The following is a 19622-nucleotide window of genomic DNA, read 5'->3' as shown; positions in this document are numbered from 1 at the left end:
AACTACATATTCTATTTCTCACAGGTAATCTAATTTGGAATCTCTATACATATATATATCTATATGTTTTCCAAAAAAGCAAATATATAAACGCCATACTCCAAAGTCTCGATCATTTAGTGTTACATTAAAAAATGCTATAGTAGGTACAACTATTATAAATACAAGTATTCGTACAAGTTTTTCTTGCTTAAAGTTAGATTAAATTTTGAGGTGAATAAGGAACTGTCTGGTTTGATTTGAAGTACTCTATATGCTGGTAAACCACAAACGATCGATTTACAGAACACTTCATTCCTGTATATTAAAGCGTTTAGCGGGTCAAAGTCCAGACACATCGCTTATATGTTAAAATATGTAAAGCAAGCTGACAGCTAAGACTTAATGTGCGCAGCAGTTTTGGACTCTCCTCAAACGTATCGACAGCATCGATAAAGCCGCTATCTTCAGGATCGCAGTAACGCAAATATACTATCAAACTTACATCAATGGTGCCGTGCCAAAGACAAGCCTTAAAACTGTAATTCGTTACGATCTCCCCGCCATTTCGCTGAGCCACAGCGTGCCTCTCGTATTTTCGATTCTTAAGCAACCAAATTAGTTCGTTTCCATCCCTGGTTTGTTGGCTATGTAAAAAAGAAAAAATGATACACCTTGATTGTTCTATATAAATGTATATCATTTCTTCCGACAGATTGTGGGCTACAGGCAGGTTCCGTCAAAACAGGGCGAAACGTCCTTAAACGAAGCCGTAAACAATGTCGACTTGAACTGTTCTGTTACTAGAATTAGATTTTTAATTACTACAAACAGAAGAGCGACTACGACTATAATAATAATTATCATCAGTATACCTTACAAACGTACGCAGTTTTATGGCTGTATGTGTTACCTTTCATGCCCGACTTGGAAGACATCTTTAAACACGCGCTTCCATTCGCTGCCTCAATCAGCCTAATAAACCTCAACACGCTGTCTGAGAATGGGATTCATTGCCGTCTACAAGAATCTCTGGCAGAGGATGTAACTCCAATTCGATAATGCAGGTGAACTTGCTCATTTAATGAAAAACATGCTGGTTACTTATTCTATTCATAAAAGCTTTTTGAACTGTGTTGGATGTAATGTACGGTAATTTTCTACGGTAACGGCTAGTAATCCAGCAAAACATTGTGGAAATAAATATTTACATACTGTGTATTTTGGTGTTTAAAAGCTGACGTTTCATACCCTTCGTGTTATTGAATAACCAGAGAAGTGTACCATATTAAAACAATTAATTCTTGGGGATTATAAAAGAATGATAGATGTGCGGCTAGAGTAAGCAATTCCTCAGTCAACCGTGAAAGCGCTTCATGTACTAATGTCATATCTACGGCGGGTTTGTCTTGATACGGCTCATTTAAGCTCCGACAGTGCACTTAACTTTTATATGATTGTCCCCAGTTTTATCACGAGGGGGGGGGGGGTAAAATTCTTATGCGGTCCATAGGAACACATCGCCGTCAAACAACGCAGTACCACCTAGTTCGTCCTCGAATAGAACGACAGCTTGTCAAATTCGTTAGCCAGAACGATACTAATGCACGATGTGAGTTTATAATTGCACAGATTATTTCACGCTAAAATTGTGCTGCAACATTAAAAAATCATCATGATGAATGCTATTTATGCACTTTGTTCCCTAGAAAAGAATTAAGCTATGTTGAACACAGCATTATAGTAGGAGTGAATATACATTCAGTCCGAACATCTTTTCGAGAGTTTTCAGAGATGGGATTGGTTTAGATTATGAAAATACAAATTCGACCCTTGTCGTACGCATTTCCGTTGATCGTAGGATTATATTTTAGCAAACATCGATACTAGTTGAAGTTATATTATATATATGGTTTCAAATTCTGTTTCCTCATTTTTTAGATCCCAACCTTTTTAGGTATCCCTTTAGCAGTTGTTCATCACACAACTTTATTTTTAGACGATAAACTAAGCATCGCGAACATTAGGTACCTGGAGAACCTCCTTTTCTCAAAAAATCCGGAAACAAGATATTAATCAGGACTCACTTTTTCTGCTTCATCTGTTTTTGCCATTATAGTGCACTGCTCCTTATGTATTTTTGAGGTTCACAGGATATTCAGACCAACAAATTTGTGTAATTTTGTTTTTTCAACAATAAGCAAAAAGAAGACAAATTGTAGCATGTCAATAATTGAAAACAAGCCCAGCCTAACCACACGAAAATCGCTCGTGCGATTCTTTCTGGGATTGGTTAAGGCGCCACTCGCATATTGGAGAATGATTAGTCCGCAAATATCTAGTAAGAGTCGTCCCATTTATTCCAGAAGTAAAATCACCTGAATGAATAAATGAAAAAGTTCAATGTTTTATGATGACTCTTAGCACTGAATAAAGTGCTTTGTAGACATAGCTCAAAATTTATTTATTCGAGAGCAGAGAAAATACACACATTGAATAAAGCAATCATAAAGAAATAATTTTATTGATCTATTCTGTCACTCTGGTTATCCTGTTAATCTGAACTTACATTATAGCTTTTCATGATAATTAGACATTGCTTTGGTAATTCGTTTTGGCATTATATAAATTGTCGGGAAATTTTCTGAATTTTCGAAGTTTTTTGAATTTTTTTAGAAATGGCTTCCACACTTTTGTATTGGCCAGAATAATCTGTCAAAGAATCCGCAAGCAAGATGTTAGTCAAGATTCACTTTTTTTACTTCATATGTTTTTGTCATTATAGTGCAGTATGGATTAAAAACTCCAGGTGTTCGAGTGTGCTACTTTTCCTTGTTTGACCTCGTTAAACCTCTTTAGTGTTTAAAATTGCTGATATATATTCGAAAAAAAAGCCGTGTAATACAAGATATATGATTCAAATTGACCGGATCAACTTTGGATGTTCTAGGGCGGATGTAACAACAATGTCCATAAAGTACCAGAATTAAAATATATAAAAATTAATATATATAAAAAATATATATAAAAAAAGCAAAAACTGAATAGATGTGTATTCGCCGAATACAGTCATCAAGGGCCGGTAAATTAAAGTATGGTACAGACGGTTGTAGTATTGCTAACAAACTAGCAATAAAACGTGCAGGCTCCAGTATCTATTAAAAAGTATTAATATATAATATAACATACTTTGGTATGGAGCTGTCTATATTCTATGTATGCCTTTAGGACAATTTTGTGTTTTAGTATGCCTCCACCTGCAAATTATCTATCGGTATCAGTCAATTTAGGGTCAATTTAGTTGCAGCCGGCAAGTATTACGAAAGCAAGAAGTTAAAAGGCGCCAACTTATTTAAATTATTCCTCTTAAACTATCTAAAGTAAATCTGTGACTTACACGTCTGGTTTTCACTTACTGTAGCTATAGCTGACTTTGATCATTATTAAATTTTCTCAATCATACGTAATAATTTCAATGTTATATGCCCCTGTACTTCATAGAACAGCTTTAATGAAATCAGAAACACTGTTATTTCAACGCACAGTTAATTTCGTAAGTAAATAGAGCTTATGGCGTTACGAACTAACCTGTACTTAGCGATATCTACATTCATCGTGAATATAGGTTTGTAAGTATTGCATATTTGTTCGTTCCTTAGCGTACAATAAATTTTTTTAAGAGGGAAAATCTTTTTTCTATACTTGCAGTTAGAATTCCAGGTCATGTCAATAGGATTTTAACCAGCAGCTTTCGGCTCAGTTACCTTGAATCTGTCCATGGCGCTCAGGAGGGTGAGCGCCAATGCGTCTATTCAGCGCCAGATTGAACACTTGTTGGCGCCATTTCGGCTAGCGGCTTCAAGTTAAACTAAGGGAAGTCCTTCGTTCTAATTTCTTTTGTGAAATCTCGAAAACGTTTTGTGAAAAATGGGTTTTTATGTTTTTGGCACTCCCATATAACCTTAATGACGTGCGGTATTTTCAAAAAATAGTATATTTTTGCGTACAAAGTGCCGTTGTCGCACTTGGGTTGTGCGAATAAAACCTGTAAACCATATAAGACCGAGAGAATATCAATTATTGTTCTGCTAACTAAGCGGGTGTCATATCGCATCAGCAAAATGGCAAGACGCGATGGATTTAATGACTATATGGCAGGTAAGTAGTTCCGAACCAAACTAACACGAGCCCAATTTGGCTGTGATTTAATAAAGAAAAAAGTAATAAGTAGTTTTGTATCGCCTATAGCAGCACGGGACCATTTTATAGCGCCATATCAGCTGTAAGAACCTGTAACTATTTAGAAAAATCATTTTTGCTTTCTATCCTAACTAGCTATGTAATACTTACAGAATGAGCAGATGCATTCATTACTTTAATGTTTTCTAGTTATATAGCTTAACCCGACTCATCGTTAATATACAGTACAAAAAGGCGCAAATGCGAAAAGCGGCAAAATAAATGTTTAAACCTCAAAAGTAAATAGTATTATAATAAATAATAAACGAAGGCTTTTTCCTCATATCTATGCATGGTGGTATATATTATCTCATCAAAAAACTTATGTTCTAATTGTGTCCTAAAATGTTATTAATAACCTTTACGTGACCTATCGAACCAACTTCTTACAATCTAATGCGCACACTGGGTAAACCACTATCTAAAGCTACCACAAGTGAACGGATTTAGAATGAATGTTTCTTTTCAATTTTACGATAGTTGTATGAAGACACAGGAACTATTTTTAGAAAAATTCGCGTTGCTTTATTTAAATTGAGCTTGATAATAATAATAATTATCATTATTATAAATCAGCATCGTCAGACGATTTATAGTGGAATAGGTTACTAATCGTTCCAATACAAAATATAATAATATTATTGCGGTTGTGTTGAGTGTCACCGGAAGCCTAAATGAGGTATTTAGGATAAGGGCGAACTGATCTTAGAGACATCATAAAAAGTACACGACTGAATTTCCTAAGTTGAAAAATTATGACGATGTACAGCTATAAAGACTACAACGGGACGTCAAACTAACCGAAAAAATAATAAAAAACCTTCGTCTTTCATTATACAAACATTGTGGTAGATTATACGGACTATATTTTGATACAACGGAATATTCTCTCCGTGACGTATAAGTGACGTTAACCTATGTAGAACGTAAGCTACACCAACGTACAGCAGCAATTTGTGGTCAACTTTAATTTGTTCATATCAGGTCCAGACGAAATACTAACATAAGCTGAATTTGTCTATAGTAGATCACAGAGGAAGCACTATAAAGATTACCAGTTCAAACGAGTGAGCCTAGTTCAAATCATATAATCCAAATTGCATTGTACAAGTTTTTAGTATCTTAATATATTATCATCAGAGAATATGGGTTACAATCTTTTTTTTTAATTAAAGGGAAGACAATCTTTAATATTAACCAATTACGGATAACTGGAACTAATAGAATACAAACAGAGAGGAACTGATATATATGACTAATCATATGCATGCCCTTTTAGAAAAAGATACTGATAAAAACTGGAAAGGTATACACGTTTTTGCGATCGATAAAGCTCATTAATAGTAAGTATCTACGGTAGCTTCTGTTTTCGTAGTGCACTATTGCAGTTAAGCGTTTATACGAACGTTGATTTACATTTATTGGCTTTCTTATAAGGCTAAAGTTGAAAACCTTTTTTTTTTTTATGAAACGGTATCATGGTTTCGTTATTTAGCAGTAGTACTCATTTATTTAACTCTAAACACATACAGCTAATAATAACTAAGACCACGACCTACCTAAGATAACATTTGAACCTGCAAATCGGGTAATTTTTGTGGTACGAAGACTGTTATATTTTTTCATAATGTGGTCCTGTGTCAATGGCATGCCAGTATTGTCCGGGATTTGAGTTGCCAAGAGTCAAAAGGGAGTAAATAAAAGATGTTGTAACAATGTTCTCGATGCCTTGATAGTAAGGTTAAAATTTCTCAGCTTCATCGGAGTGAAAATGTATGGCATTAGTGAATTACTGGAATTTTTTCTTTTTCGATAGCGGCCGGATTCAACGAGAGCAACTCGTCGTCGTCCGATAGTTCAGTCAGCGTTCGAACAAGCCGCCAACAAGGAGTTTTTTCAACAAATTCGCAAAATCCTCCGAACCTCGAAGATATGCGCAGGAGACTAATGGAAAAGCTGTAAGTAGTGCTACTTTCTTGGGGTAGATTTTCTGACTTGTTTACCGTCATTGAAATGCAATAACACTTTTGGCGTACCTTCGAACTAGCGCAAACTAACTTTTCCTCATTTCAAGAATTCGGTGAACAATATGATTACTGCTTGCTAAAACTGCCCGTAAGCGTTTCCTTTTCCAGAGCGGCTGAAAAGAGCGGTCCCCAATCTCGGCTATCTCCATTGATGGATCTCACAGGCAATAGATCTGGGTAATCATTGGATTATCACGTACCACTCTACTAAGCAAAGATTAATATTTGTTTTTGTATTTATGTCAAAAACAGTTCTGGTATAACAAGACGTGTCTACTTATTAGAAATTTTACCTTCTTTAATGTTACAATTGAGTTGCATTTTATTGTCAGTAATTACGATAATATAAATAACATCTGTTTCACTTTCTTCTAATGGAATACTCAAGCGCATACTGACCATGAAACGCATAGGAGCATAGCTGATATTCGTGTGCGCAGTGTGCTGTTTTCACAGCTTTATTCTAATTTAACAGCAAACTAATAAGGTTCTTATTATTCATTCCTTTTAAGCAGTGCCGAAGCCTCTACTAGTACAGCGGCATCAGGCCGTGCTCTTCCTGATGATAGTAATCTATTACAAGTTTCTGAAGCACAGCATTCGTTACCGTCTATCGAAGTTACTCATCATGAGTAAGTTTCTTTCGGACTGAAAGACATCATGGTGAAGAATGGGGGAAGACCAGGTTTTTACGCTGCACCAGTATTATTCTACCAAATAGTGTACATGAATGTTGACGAAGGGTCTGATAGATCAATTATCATTAATAAGGTTTCTTCTTTAGAACTAGCCCTATAGACAGCCTAAACGTACTTAAACACAACCGACTAGTGGTTATCGTGTTGAAAAATGTAGTGTAGCTAAAGATTTTTTCATAAGAAGAGAGGCGTTACGTGAGCGAACACCTCAGGTATATGTTGAACGATACTTTAAGTGTGGGCTAGGCTTTGTGAGGATGACTGTAAAAGAAAATAGCCTCGAGTTAATAAGCCCTCAGGTTCTAAAATGAATTTGTTAATTCACCTTTTTTAACATATGCTAATGAGTTGAAACTATCGAGGCATTAATTCAGCCCAAATTGGTGCTTTGACCCCCTTTTAAAGAGTTTAGTCACTTCAAGGTCCCTAATCTTTCTATTTTTCCTCCCTTATATCATTTGAATGCCCTTCTTTTAATTCTTTCCTTACGTTCCTCTGGCTCCATTAGTACGTTTCGCTGCCTGGTGACTTCTACTCATACCGTCGGGTCCGTTGTCCACCGTTTAAGTGATTGTTTGCCTTTTTGCCTCGTTCAGAGTACCGCAAATTTATGCTCTAAGTTGTCTTTCCCTTCGGTGCCGCAGAGAACACATATGTCTATTTGAGCTCTTTCTATTTTTACCATGTAAGTTTAGAATTGTCCGTTACCGATCAAAACCTGCGTTACATCTTTGCGCCCCCAGCCATACCCGAAGACCTAGTACCAGGTTTTTGATCAAGCTTGCCTTGGCCATCCTTATAATCTAACCGTTCTCCAAACCTTCTGCCAGCTCTCTACAGCAGCTTTTGTGGCCATGATCGATTCCACATCATTGTTCAGGAATAGCGAGCTCCTTTTTCCGCCAGAAAATTCAACAGCGCCATTTTGGTTAGAACCAGAAGTGTGTTGGTCGAGACTGTGAAGTACGCCCGGCCGATACTGATCACCAGCGTCCTTTGGAATGACTTAAGTGCGTCCTTATATTTTGACAACTGCAATCTAATGTTTCCCCATATTAGTGTTGCGTATGGTGCTGTTGATTTCGCAATATAGGCTGGGAGCCTACGACGCTCGACCGACCCTCGGCAGATTTCGACTCAAGTTTAAGGCTACTAGCTGGGTTTCCGCCAAAACGCATTGATGGTGTGCCAGCCGGGTAACTCCAAGGTACTTTGACTTTTTCCTAACTTTTATTGGGTTGCCCGCTACCACTAGGTTAATTTCCTTTGTTCGGTTCTCGCCTATTAAATACAGCGCCTTCGTTTTTTGAGATGCCAACTGCAGACGTTTGCAATCCATTTATTGCACTATTTTTTCGAAGGTTTCATGGGACGCGTCCTCTAGATCGTTTTTTGTCCTAGCTGTGATTGTAAGCGTAAAATAATCGAATTAGGCTAACATTTCAATTCCTTCTGGAAGCTCTTACAGCTTTATTACTTCATCATAGTACAGATTTCAGGGCAGCGGTCCCTGTGGGACACCAGCAGTGAGCGTATACTTTTGCCCTCCAACCACTTGTCTCTAGGGTTTTCGTACATGATGAAATAATCCGGCAAAAATAGGGCGAGATGTCTTTTTTCATGAACACAACTATTATGACATCCTGATCTATACTACTGAAGGTATTAACGTCGAGCATATCCAAAAGGACAAAACCTTTAGTTTTAGGCGGCTTTTTGTCAAACCCATGTCCCGCATACTTTCTCGCATAGTAGTGTTCCGATCTTTGACTTATAGTACTCGAATCATTAGTTTGGTTTACGGCCTTTTTCTCCCATGGTTTTCCAATCCGAGTTTTCGTCTGTTCTTTGGCGTACGGGTCTCTTACTTTTCTTGATGTATTTCTGCTTTTCGTCGCACCGCCTTGATTTCCTTGTTGTTCTTTGAATCATTGTTTTCCGTTGTTTCCGTCGAGCTTTCCTTACCGTCCTTTTGTTTTATACTCATCCCCCTGTGTATTTTCTTATCGTTTTCCTATAGAATGTTACAATTCGTGCTGAAAACTATGGCACTAAAGGACAAAAAGCTTCTACGTTTGAAACAGATGAGCAGTTCAGCCCACCTTTCAGGTCTGCACCACCTCAATTTCAGAACCAAGGTTTTGTACCCAATGAGACTTTCGGCTACTGCATCAGGGACCGTTGCAATGCTCTTTCCTGCCTTGTTTTTAGTGATTTTCGGTTCAGTGGCTAGCAGAGAAAGAGCTGTCTGAATTCTTTTATCGGAGAGCGGGTCAGTTCCCCATAATACAGTTGTCTTGATGGACCCCGTCTTGGGACGCCCCTAAGGTTGGTCCCTTCTATGTTGACGTGCCGTTTGCAAGGTACTTGCAAAAGTTTTTGCCTTGTTGATCGGGGCTTCGATCATAGTCCATCTCCCTGTGCCGATTTTACTCATTTTCAGTGAAGATATTGAAATGGACATTTCAAAATAGACATTTTCAGTGTCTATTTTGTATCCTTCTTCTGGCTTTGAGCAGAGCTCCAATGCCTTCTTTTTCAAAGACCTGTAGTACATCTCGAGTGTTTTTTTAAACGCAGTTGTTTTTTATGTTTTGTAATGTGAATTAGCAGTTGGTTTCAATTTTTTTTTCATTCTAGTGCTTTCTCTACCACTGTGTGATACTTGGAATGACATGAAGTCCAGGTTGCCCTCCACGGGGTTTATATATCCCAGCCACAAAATTGCGTGTCGAGAATTCCTGGCCCCCGGACCTTTGGTAGGCTCCATAGCATCGGCGGTGTAAAAATTTATGCTATTCCCGCGTTTAGCCACATCACACACATAAAGGGGAATTGTGTGGCCATCTTTCTTTTTAGGGTAATCAAAGCTTGTCTATCCCTTGTTTTGCAAATGTTTTCGTGTGTGATTTTGGATTGCTGATAGATTTTTAGCAGACAATCTGCAGTGAATACCTTTAACTGCGTTCAAAATCTCTAGCTTTTACTATTTTATTTCACATCCCTGTTATCTTTTTTCTCTGATTCTCTCGTAGCAGGACTGGCACATGCTTTTTTAAGGTTCCTTCATTCATAGCTCTTTTTTACTGCTCCCTGCCGTTCTCAAACGATTTGTTGAGTTGCTCTATGTATTTTATGAGGCTATCCTCTGATGTCCACTAAGTATTTCCCTATTTCCTCTTTTGTTTCGAAGTCTGCTTCAACTAATTACCATCAACTATTATTATCAACCTTGACCTATTATTCAGTGTGGTTTAATATGGTTCTTCATTATGCCCTGCATGATTGCTATGACCGTCTAACTTGATAGTTGTAATTTTGCGTCCCAATATTATTTGTTTTGGCACGTTTGTCTGGGCTAGAAGTCGGATGACCGTCCGCACGCAGTCTCGAGTTTCTGTTCGAGACCAACGAGGGGCACCAGGAAGCGAGCTAACAATGAGCCCAAGGTAGGCGTTATTTGAACAAATGTATAAGGAGTGCCTTGCGAACAGTTTAATACAGTACCATTGGAGACAGTGGATATCAAGTAGAAAACATACAATGCACATCGAAAATTTCACCCGTAGCCATGATGTTTATTCTGGTAAATAGTTTCTTTGTCTAGGCCCGTAAGAGGGCTTTTTACTTGTTTGGGCTATCTGAAAGTCTTGCTGACTACTTTTGTTACACTGTCATGGCTTCATTCCTGTGCAATTAATTGGCTAAGTGTGTTCATTTAAGTAACCAAATCCAAAATTTTAATCAAATACCTGTTAATGTGGAGGAGCCAAACCAAAAATAATATTTTTTTACAAAAATCTTTACGAAGTTTGTCATGTTTTCAACGTGATCTGTTCTGCCTTTTAGGGATGGCGAGAAAAGGTTGCCAAAAGGTCCATCACGAAGCCCAAAAAAGTCTCGCAGTAAATTTTCTGCGACTGAAAGACCAACTACCCAAAGGCAAGTGAAGTTAAAAACTACCTGTGAACTATAATGCTGCGCTTGTCACACAACTAGATGCTACAAGGTACAACATTAAACCTCCTTAGTCGTAGTACTTTAATTATGAAGAAACAATACCGAAGGACCTGAACTTAAAAGAAGAAAGACTAATTCAGTCGCAATTGCAAGTCAGTTCGAAATTAACGTCGAGCTAATAACAGAGATGAAAGAACAGCAACTGCGTACATATTACAAATCATGGGTACTCAAAAATATCTGTGGTCATTTACAGGAACTTCCAAGTGCAAAGGAAAGTAGCTACAGATTATTCATGAAGAAGCTATGAAATACGGGATAGCAAGATAATTTCTTTACATATTAACGGAGACGGAATTATCTAAGATTACTTAATTGAGGTATTCAATAGATGTTCAAACGATAGATATTCAAAACCAATCAATCATCAAGCTTGACTCTGGTAGTAAGGTTTCCACAATGCAACTAGTAAAATTCCAAATTCTCGTCCTGATATTTCCCGATTTTTATGAAGTAATCTAAAATCTATAAGTGCAGATCGGGTGAAACCGTATTCATTGACGTTCAAGTATTTGAAAATCGAGCCGAATATATACTCTGTGCTATTCTTTAGCAAAGGACGTCGAAACGTATGTACATACCTAGATTGTTCTGATGTAGCAAAAATATCTCTGTATTTCTTTAAAAACGCTGTACCGTGTCCAATACAAACCACATGTTTTCAACCCCTTCTAGCAGATGGCACAAAATATAGAATTCTAGGACGTCGCCCTCGTAGGCATAGCAAACAATGCGTGGACATTTTGATACCGGTATTCGAACCTCCGATTTCGCCAGAATCCATCACAAATTCACCATGGCAGCTGTAGGTATTTGGGAAGAACTTGAATTTAGGTGGAATCACAATTCAAATAGGTGATGCGGAACCCAAAGTGACAAAAAAACAAAAAAGATGACCCCTAGTAATGAGATAATGTGGGAGAAGCAGATGGATAGAAGTGTATCGAGTCATGGGGATAACAATTAAAGTTTTCAAAAGGTATCTTCTGCGGATGTTTGCAAGGTTCAGCAGAAACGACAGTTCACACAATGAAGGAGCTTTTAAGCAAAGTGTTTCGCTGTTGATATCCGTGAAGCACTGCAGAATTCCGTGTGAGGATATAAAGCGGACTAACAAAAACCAACAAAGCCTCAGCGTAGCATGAGATTACATGCTTGAAACATACTATGCAAGGTGTTATAGTAGATACATGTATCTTAAAAATATAAAGCCTCATCGGTTAATGGTTAAGATCAGACAACGACAATTTTTTTTACTAAACATAAGTAAACCTTTTAGGCTATCTTAGAACGATGAAGTGCAGGTACCTACCTGGCTACTGACGAGGTGGTTTTTGCCTTAAGTTTCTGGCTGTAAAAAGACAAAGATGGCTAATTCAAACCCCATGATATGACACATCTCGAAAGGCTAAAGCAGAGATCTATAAGCCTCTAGGCAGCCTGCCGTAGTGAGCGCCTCAAAGTGCGCAGTCTACCCTATGAAGCCAGCGCTAAGCGACCATAAAATGCATGAATTCGCTATAAGTTCGACTACGATCATTGTATATTTAAGGTTGATGAGTACTGTTTTTAATTGATTAATTATATTTTCAGACCCGAATTCAATCCGAAAGACTACTCAACACCTTTCGTACACCCTGATCAGCGCGTTTCGCAAGGGTATGTGTCTCTGTTAAAGGAGTCAGCATAGTGTTTTGTATGCATAGTTTCGTAGGAATGTTGTGTGTTGTGTATTTCCCTGATACGAAATATTTGTTTGTTGCCGAACTCTTTCCAGAAATCGGCAGTCTATTTAGGCATTATGGTTCTCGTGAGTTATTGTAAACAGACTTCTTTTATTCTCTTCCGAAAATGAAGTTCTACTCGCTATTGTCGGATGGAGAATTGATTGATTTCAAGCTGGCTTTCCTTTTCTTATCCTGGCTTTGTGCACCTTTTCTACATTAGCAGCAGCAACAAAAAATATGGTCTACTCAAAAAATTTGGCTTCCTGTAGTGATACGCTCATACACTGAATCGATGCATTTCTTCGATGCCGATTCTGTACGATTATACGATATATGAACATATATTACATAGTACTCACAGCACAACCGAAACTTACAGGTTCGTTCGCGTACGTACGATTCTTCGTTAAACGCTATTCCAATTCACTTTTTAGATATTAAGCAAAAAGTACAATTGTATTTATCTGATTAACAAGAGCTGTCTAATTTCACTTTTTTTTTTATAACTACCTTGTATTGCAGGGATTCGGACAGAGACAAAACGTTTAAAGGCGAGTTCGCGTGGCCCTTGCAAATCCGTAAGCCTGGACCTAAAAGTCGCACTAGTGGTGCTATAGCTACACCCTCTCGAATGGAAGACACGCCGCAGTCTAAACAGGGACTAGATCAGCCTGAGGAGGAAGAGACACCTGCCAGCGACGAAGACGAAGAGCGTGCAAAAAGCCCTGCAGCGCCGACTCGTCCTGCCCGACAGGCCACCGTTGATCAAAAGTCATTGCCCGGGCCAAAGTCAAAAAAGCAACAGCAACAGAAGGCTTCTCATAAATCACCTGCAAAAAAAACTATTCCCAATAAAACAAGCTTAAAAAAAAGAGCGCCGAAGACCGCAAAAACCATTGCATCTGCCGAAGTGGGTGATGAAGTCGACGAACCAGCTTTGTTGGTAGACACAGATAATAAAGATGACGAGCAACAGGCAGAGCCTGCGCGGGCATCTCCTGTAAAAAAAACGTCTCGTCGAACCGAGACAATCAAGACAGTTGCAGCTTCTAAGACACAAACGGAAACTGTCCAAGGAAATAACGAAGCAAGCACATCGCGTCACGACACTCGACGAAGTTCAGTTACAAGTCGAGACAGAGTGACGGTTATGGAACCGGTACGGGCGGCGCGAAAGGCGACCCTTAAAGGCCGGCGGAAGCAGTCAGAACCACAGAAACTTGGGACCAAAGTTAGTCGAATGATGAGCACGATAAGACAAATCAAGCAGCTGCAACTCACTACCAATCTACTTATCCCGCGTCTTCCATTCACCCGAGTTGTGCGCGAGGTGACCCAAGAAATTACTGGTCCGACAGCGGGATTTAGGTATACAGCCGACGCTGTAGATGCGCTGCAGACTATAACCGAATACTATTTAACATCATTGTTCTGTGATGCAAATCGAGTAGCAGCACATGCGAACCGCGTAACGGTGATGCCTAAAGACCTTGAACTTTTACGGTTGTTAGGACTCGTGGAGCGCGACTGAAGATTTGAAGAACCTTAGGCGATTAAGATTAGGATATTTTTTTTTACAAGCGCTGTCAAAAAATACTGTTAGCTTCATTCATTACGAGGCGGTTAATTAATAAAAAGAAAAAATGCAACGCTTTCTACTACGTCAGGGACTGGGAACCGTTGTGAACACCTGAGTAGAACAGTTTCCAAGATCTGATTGATGCTTGCAACGTGCACACGTACTACACCTTAATTGTATTTACCCGTTTTTTGGGAGTAATGCAAACTATGTTTATTATAATAAATTTATTGATCATAATTTGCTGATAAATCCTCGATGAAACACGTTCCTGTACATAGAGAGAGGTACGTATGTGTACATCTGTAAATGTATTTGTTGTGTTTTGCAGACAGTATATGAATGTATTGCTTCGAAGATAAAAAGTATGAATATGTACAGTGAAAATTTTACCGTTGCTTTAAAATTGACTATTTATAGAAGAAGAAGAAGAGACACTCATAATTTGCCAATATTTCAGTAGTAAAATCATATCACACCGGTATTCTATTTGGTACTAATGTGCTGTGGTGCTTTTTTTACGTGCCTCGAAATGACTGCGGGAACAGCGGCAACGGAATATCACAGTCAACAAAATTAAGTGTAGAGGTTTTGCTAGACTCCTGTGTAACCCTAAAACTGTCAGGTAGGCCAACGTTTGTGTCGTGTTGACAATCAAGAAATGTTCAGAGTTCGTCGTTCTTCGATTCGCCTTAAACGAGTGATAGCGAGTTGTACTTAGTCAGTATTGAAATTATACCAATTCAACCAAAATAATAATATTTGTACAAAATAAAGGGGTTAAACTGTTCAAATGTTTAGGCAAAAAAGAATCAAGAATAGGAAAGCTTTTTTGTACAAATAAAAATACCACCAAACACGTCCCAAGTTGTCATTTCGTTGTTTGAGTGTACACTGCTGATGAATACCAGGCGATGCGACCGTGCTAAATTTTGCGTTGGATTTTTTAAATTAAATCTAACTGCCAGCAGCCTTTACCTCGTGCTGTGAACAGATAATTTAACCTTATTTAATATTTAGCGCCATACATCCCACCTGACAAAGCTCGCGACTTAATAGGCTGTTAGCATGCACATATTTTTTCACGATACGAACGGCGTTAAGCAGTATGACAATCACGGCTCTATGGCGGTTTCTAAATGGAAGTAAAAATTTAAGATTGTTTTTTTTATTATTGTGGTTAAAATTTCCGGCAGAACACAATCGGCAAATTAGATATGCTTATTAGATACAGGTTATATATCTTAAAGCGCTGATTTAGATAAAATACGCGAAGCACATTTCAGTTTGTTAGCACAGGTGCTTTACCCTCTTCTGTAAGTAGGTTTGATATGAAAACAATTGTTAGCAAGTTTCTAACTTACAGTAACTGAATGAATAAAACTTTTACACTTTTCAAAATTTCATATCAAGCAATGTTAAACCTCTTCGATATTGTTATATGAGCAGATGCATCAAAGAAATCATCTGAGATTCTAATAATGCTTAAAAAACAACTCAATACAAGGTTACCAAAACTGTAATTAAAGATGAGTAAAATTATAATAATAAATAATATAAGATGAGTAATTGCTACATCACCTCCAAATTACACTCCTGTTGAAAGTGTCTAGTTTTGCCATGCCATCTTGCATCATAATAGGGGTTTTTCTGCAGAATCGAAGCAATAAGCTAAATGAGCTTATGAGGAATTCCTTAAAATGTTTTTTTTTTTAAATAGATTTTCAAATATGTAGAAGTTAGACATGCAGTGTCAATCTTGTATGAAGGATCTAAAATATTAGCGCACCGGATGAGTCGGATGACCGGTGAATAGATACTTCCAAAAGATTTAATATTCGACAGAATAAGCTTTTAGTGCGTCCAACTGTCGAAATTGTTCTACAAGACAGATACAAGCTTGGATGTTCAAATATTTGTCGCGAGTCGAATATGGTGTTTTCTGAAAAACGAGGTGAGGGTTGCTGAAAAAGAACGCGAATATTTGATTTCGCAATGATTTTTACCTTTAAAATTCGACTTCAGTCCCACCTCGAGATAGTAGAATAACCGCAACGAGCTAATTAGCCGCAGCTCATTTGTTAATGATGCTAGTTAGTCACCATAATGAGAAGTACTAGTTTTTCTGAACCAAATTTTGAGAGGTGGAGCATCTTGAACAGCAAAGCATTTATTTCGTATTTAGACCAGCGAAATAGTCAGCCAGCCTTCAATCTGTTCCAAAACTGTTTTTCAGAATAGACTTGATATGTGTCGTTTTACAAAAGTTAATGTATATAAAACAGAACGCTATCGACCGCTAATAGTCTATAAAAATTGGAAAAGATAAATTGCGTCAGAATGCAATTTTGTCTAGAAAATGATTACATGGGTATGTCAATCATACTTGAAGCATTGTATCTTCGTCTTTCTTAAGTACCGTTATTTTATTTTATTCTACGACCAGTTTGTTCTAACAATGCGCTGTCGGAAATAAACACAGTCATGTATTGCATGTTCAGACATATTCAAACACCTTATTCTGTTGTTCAACGTTAAATTCTATGCATCGGACAATTACTCAAGCCCCAACCTATTAAAGGTTTAAATATCTTAGCTCTTAAATTTCAACAGATTTGCTTGATGCTTCGGGTTCGCTCGGTTAATTAGTAAAACGACACGAAGAAAATCGAAACGATTATTCTTAATATACTACATAGTGGAAACTGCACGATGTTACCAACAAATTTTACACATATCTATATTCTCGAACGGCTTAAACATTGCTCCGTATTAACTAACGTTAGCTTTTATATATCAGTCGATAAAACGACCCATTTTGGTACTCCTCACACCTACTGCTTGTGATGAAGCTACGTTGTCTCGTAAAGCCGGTGTTGTGGTTAGCTACTATAGATGGATTTAGCATCATGCGTACATAGATAAAAGGACAGATAGATACTGGGATGCAATTCAATACTGTCGAAAAACAGGTCTGTTCTCGAAAGGTAGATTTTGTTCTCATTCGTTCGTATTTTGGATAAGCAAGACCATATTGCAACGATAACTTACACTTATACACGAACATATAGCTCTTGATATTGCAAGCAAGCTTGGTTTAATAAAGCTATATTACTTTATATTATATGTTTTATTTATTTCTAGAGGCTATCTTTGCGATGGACCTGATACGTTCAATCTTCAAGATTACTAAATTTAGTTCTTTTAATACGCATACGATAGACCATTGAATGCACTTGCAATGGAAGTTCTACTGTTATTTAAGCGTCATAAGTTTAGTGTCGTCGTCTATACAATGAATCGTTGACACTTTTTTGTCCTTCAAGGCTATTGTCATTGTTTTGTTTGGACGACAAAAGTTTACCTTGAATTTTGGTTTATGAGTAGGTGTATTATTTTCCAAAACGCCTCAATTTTGACATATCATAAAATAAAATTTTAAAAAAACCTTAAAAAAATTGTACAAATATATGACTGTAAATTGTAAGCTTTGAAAGAAGCTTTTAGTCGTTTTAATTAAATTTTTCTATTTTTTTTCTAAATCCTGTTCCTAGTTCTCTTTCTTTTCAACTAGTTTCGACTTGTAGCCCCGTATTCTTAGATTTTTTTAAATATGGTCTTTATTTCATGAATTTCCTGCACTGGCCCATTATGAAAATTGGTACATACTGCTCAGAGTTTGTTCAGAAATATTCTGCTCATACTGTTCAGAAAATATTCAAGTGAATATAGAGCACGCCTGGCGAAGTCATACGAAGAGTTTTTCAGCGTTTATAACACCGACAAATTGAGAAAAAGAATCAGAAAAGCCTCGATGACTTATTAATAAAAATAAAATAAATTATTAAGAAAAATAAAATATTATAATCGGTTCATTTTTCGCACGAGCTGTATAGACTAAAGGTATTAATATGAGGCGCGTGCATATAAAGTAATATCATTATGGATTATATGTAGCTCTAAAATATGACAAGAGCAAGAAATGAGTGGCTATTTGCTGGTCGGTGCAATGACCTGATTTGGCTACGTCAAACGACATGGGTATCTCATACAGCATTATAACATGCAATGCAATTGTAACGCTCAAGAACTTATCTGAAGATTTCATAGGCTAAGTTGATCTGCACATTTAGTTAAGATATTGGCCATTAAACTTTAAAAAGCGTAATTACAAACTACGCAACTTTTATGTCGCTTGACCACATTTCGTATTCTCGGAGAAAGTCATTAAATTTTTGTAATACTGTTCCATTCCATTATCCTCTGCGGTTCGAAATAAGAAGGTGAATTTATAAATTGCCTAGAAGGTCATCATACTAACTGTGTTCTCTGAGTTATCCAAAATTCTTTTGCTTGCCAAAGTCGTTTGCTTTGTTCCTTGTAGCCCATTGTCGTTTACTGAAGGCGATAACAATAATCGGCTGAACTTCTATATTACAATTTCTAAAGGCGTTTAATACTAATGACACTCAGAGTACAACATAGTACTCCCGGCAGGCTGGAACACCTCGTATTTCCCAGTTCTCTTCGTCGCAGGCCATCGCCAGTTAGATTGCCAAGATAAAATCCAAAACGTCTGAATCTATTCTGGAGTACAGCAATAAATATATGATTCTAATGTTATAAAAAGTATACCCGCCACTCTAACATGCTGTTAGATTGAAACATTTGCAGAGCGAAAATTTCCTGCCGGAAGTCTGTGAATAATTTTGTCGGAATTATTTCTTTAGATGCGGTTACATTTCGCGAGTTTGAGCCGATTGTCGGTTTAGGTGGTGATTGCTATACGCAGCCATCATGTGATCATTGTGGTCGCCGGTTCTCCCATAGTTTAAAAACTCCGATTTATGGATTAAGTAGTGCCTTTACCCAATTATCTGACACATGAACTTCAGCAGCAGAATATTTCTACGTACAATGACTTTGTAAACAAGCTGAGTTTCACATATGATACGCATATCGGTTCTTCTTATCCTATCCAAAAAGTTGGGAATGGCAGCATACATTTTGTTAGAAATGTATTTATATATATATATAAATTTATATACAAGCAACAAGCGACAATGCAAATTTGGTGGCATCAGTTTTACTATTAGCCCAGTTTTCCAAGCATTTTAAATATGTTTCAGCTCGTTCTCTTCTGCAGCTTACTGAGCTCCTAGCTCTGAACACATCTGTATACGAAGGTATGAATGCCACCTGAATTTACCGTAAAATATAAGGATGTACTTGCAAATAACGAAGCAATGTCTGGACGTCAATCTTTATTAAGGTGCCTGGCCTGCATACCAGTACAGTATCTGCTCCAAAATACGACGAATATCAAAAAGGAAAGGAAGTTAGGAGCGGTAAT

The 19622-nt window shown here is 37.5% G+C and overlaps 1 protein-coding gene across 9 annotated transcripts; it reads left to right on the top strand.

Annotated features, from left to right (window-relative positions):
• Positions 1-770: 770 nt before the first annotated feature.
• On the top strand, positions 771-15128 carry LOC111245392 (uncharacterized). Of its 9 annotated transcripts, none has more exons than XM_022793711.2 (9): positions 771-1046; positions 3688-4137; positions 6035-6176; positions 6354-6422; positions 6758-6877; positions 10309-10392; positions 10793-10885; positions 12557-12622; positions 13213-15128. In XM_022793711.2, the coding sequence occupies exons 2-9, from the start codon at positions 4101-4103 to the stop codon at positions 14219-14221; spliced, it is 1620 nt and encodes a 539-aa protein (XP_022649446.1). In that variant the 5' UTR covers positions 771-1046; positions 3688-4100; the 3' UTR covers positions 14222-15128. The 9 variants fall into 9 exon arrangements, with proteins under 9 accessions (XP_022649446.1, XP_086835158.1, XP_022649444.1 ...); XM_022793709.2 differs by having other exon boundaries at positions 772-1046; positions 10306-10392; XM_086979031.1 differs by having other exon boundaries at positions 773-1046; positions 6761-6877.
• The last annotated feature ends 4494 nt before the right edge of the window (positions 15129-19622 follow it).

Source organism: Varroa destructor, unplaced genomic scaffold (genome assembly GCF_002443255.2).
Source record: "Varroa destructor unplaced genomic scaffold, Vdes_3.0 BEIS01000002.1, whole genome shotgun sequence".
In the NCBI taxonomy this organism is placed as follows: domain Eukaryota; kingdom Metazoa; phylum Arthropoda; class Arachnida; order Mesostigmata; family Varroidae; genus Varroa; species Varroa destructor.
Note: the sequence above shows the minus strand (reverse complement) of the source record. Positions and strands in the feature narration are given on the sequence as shown.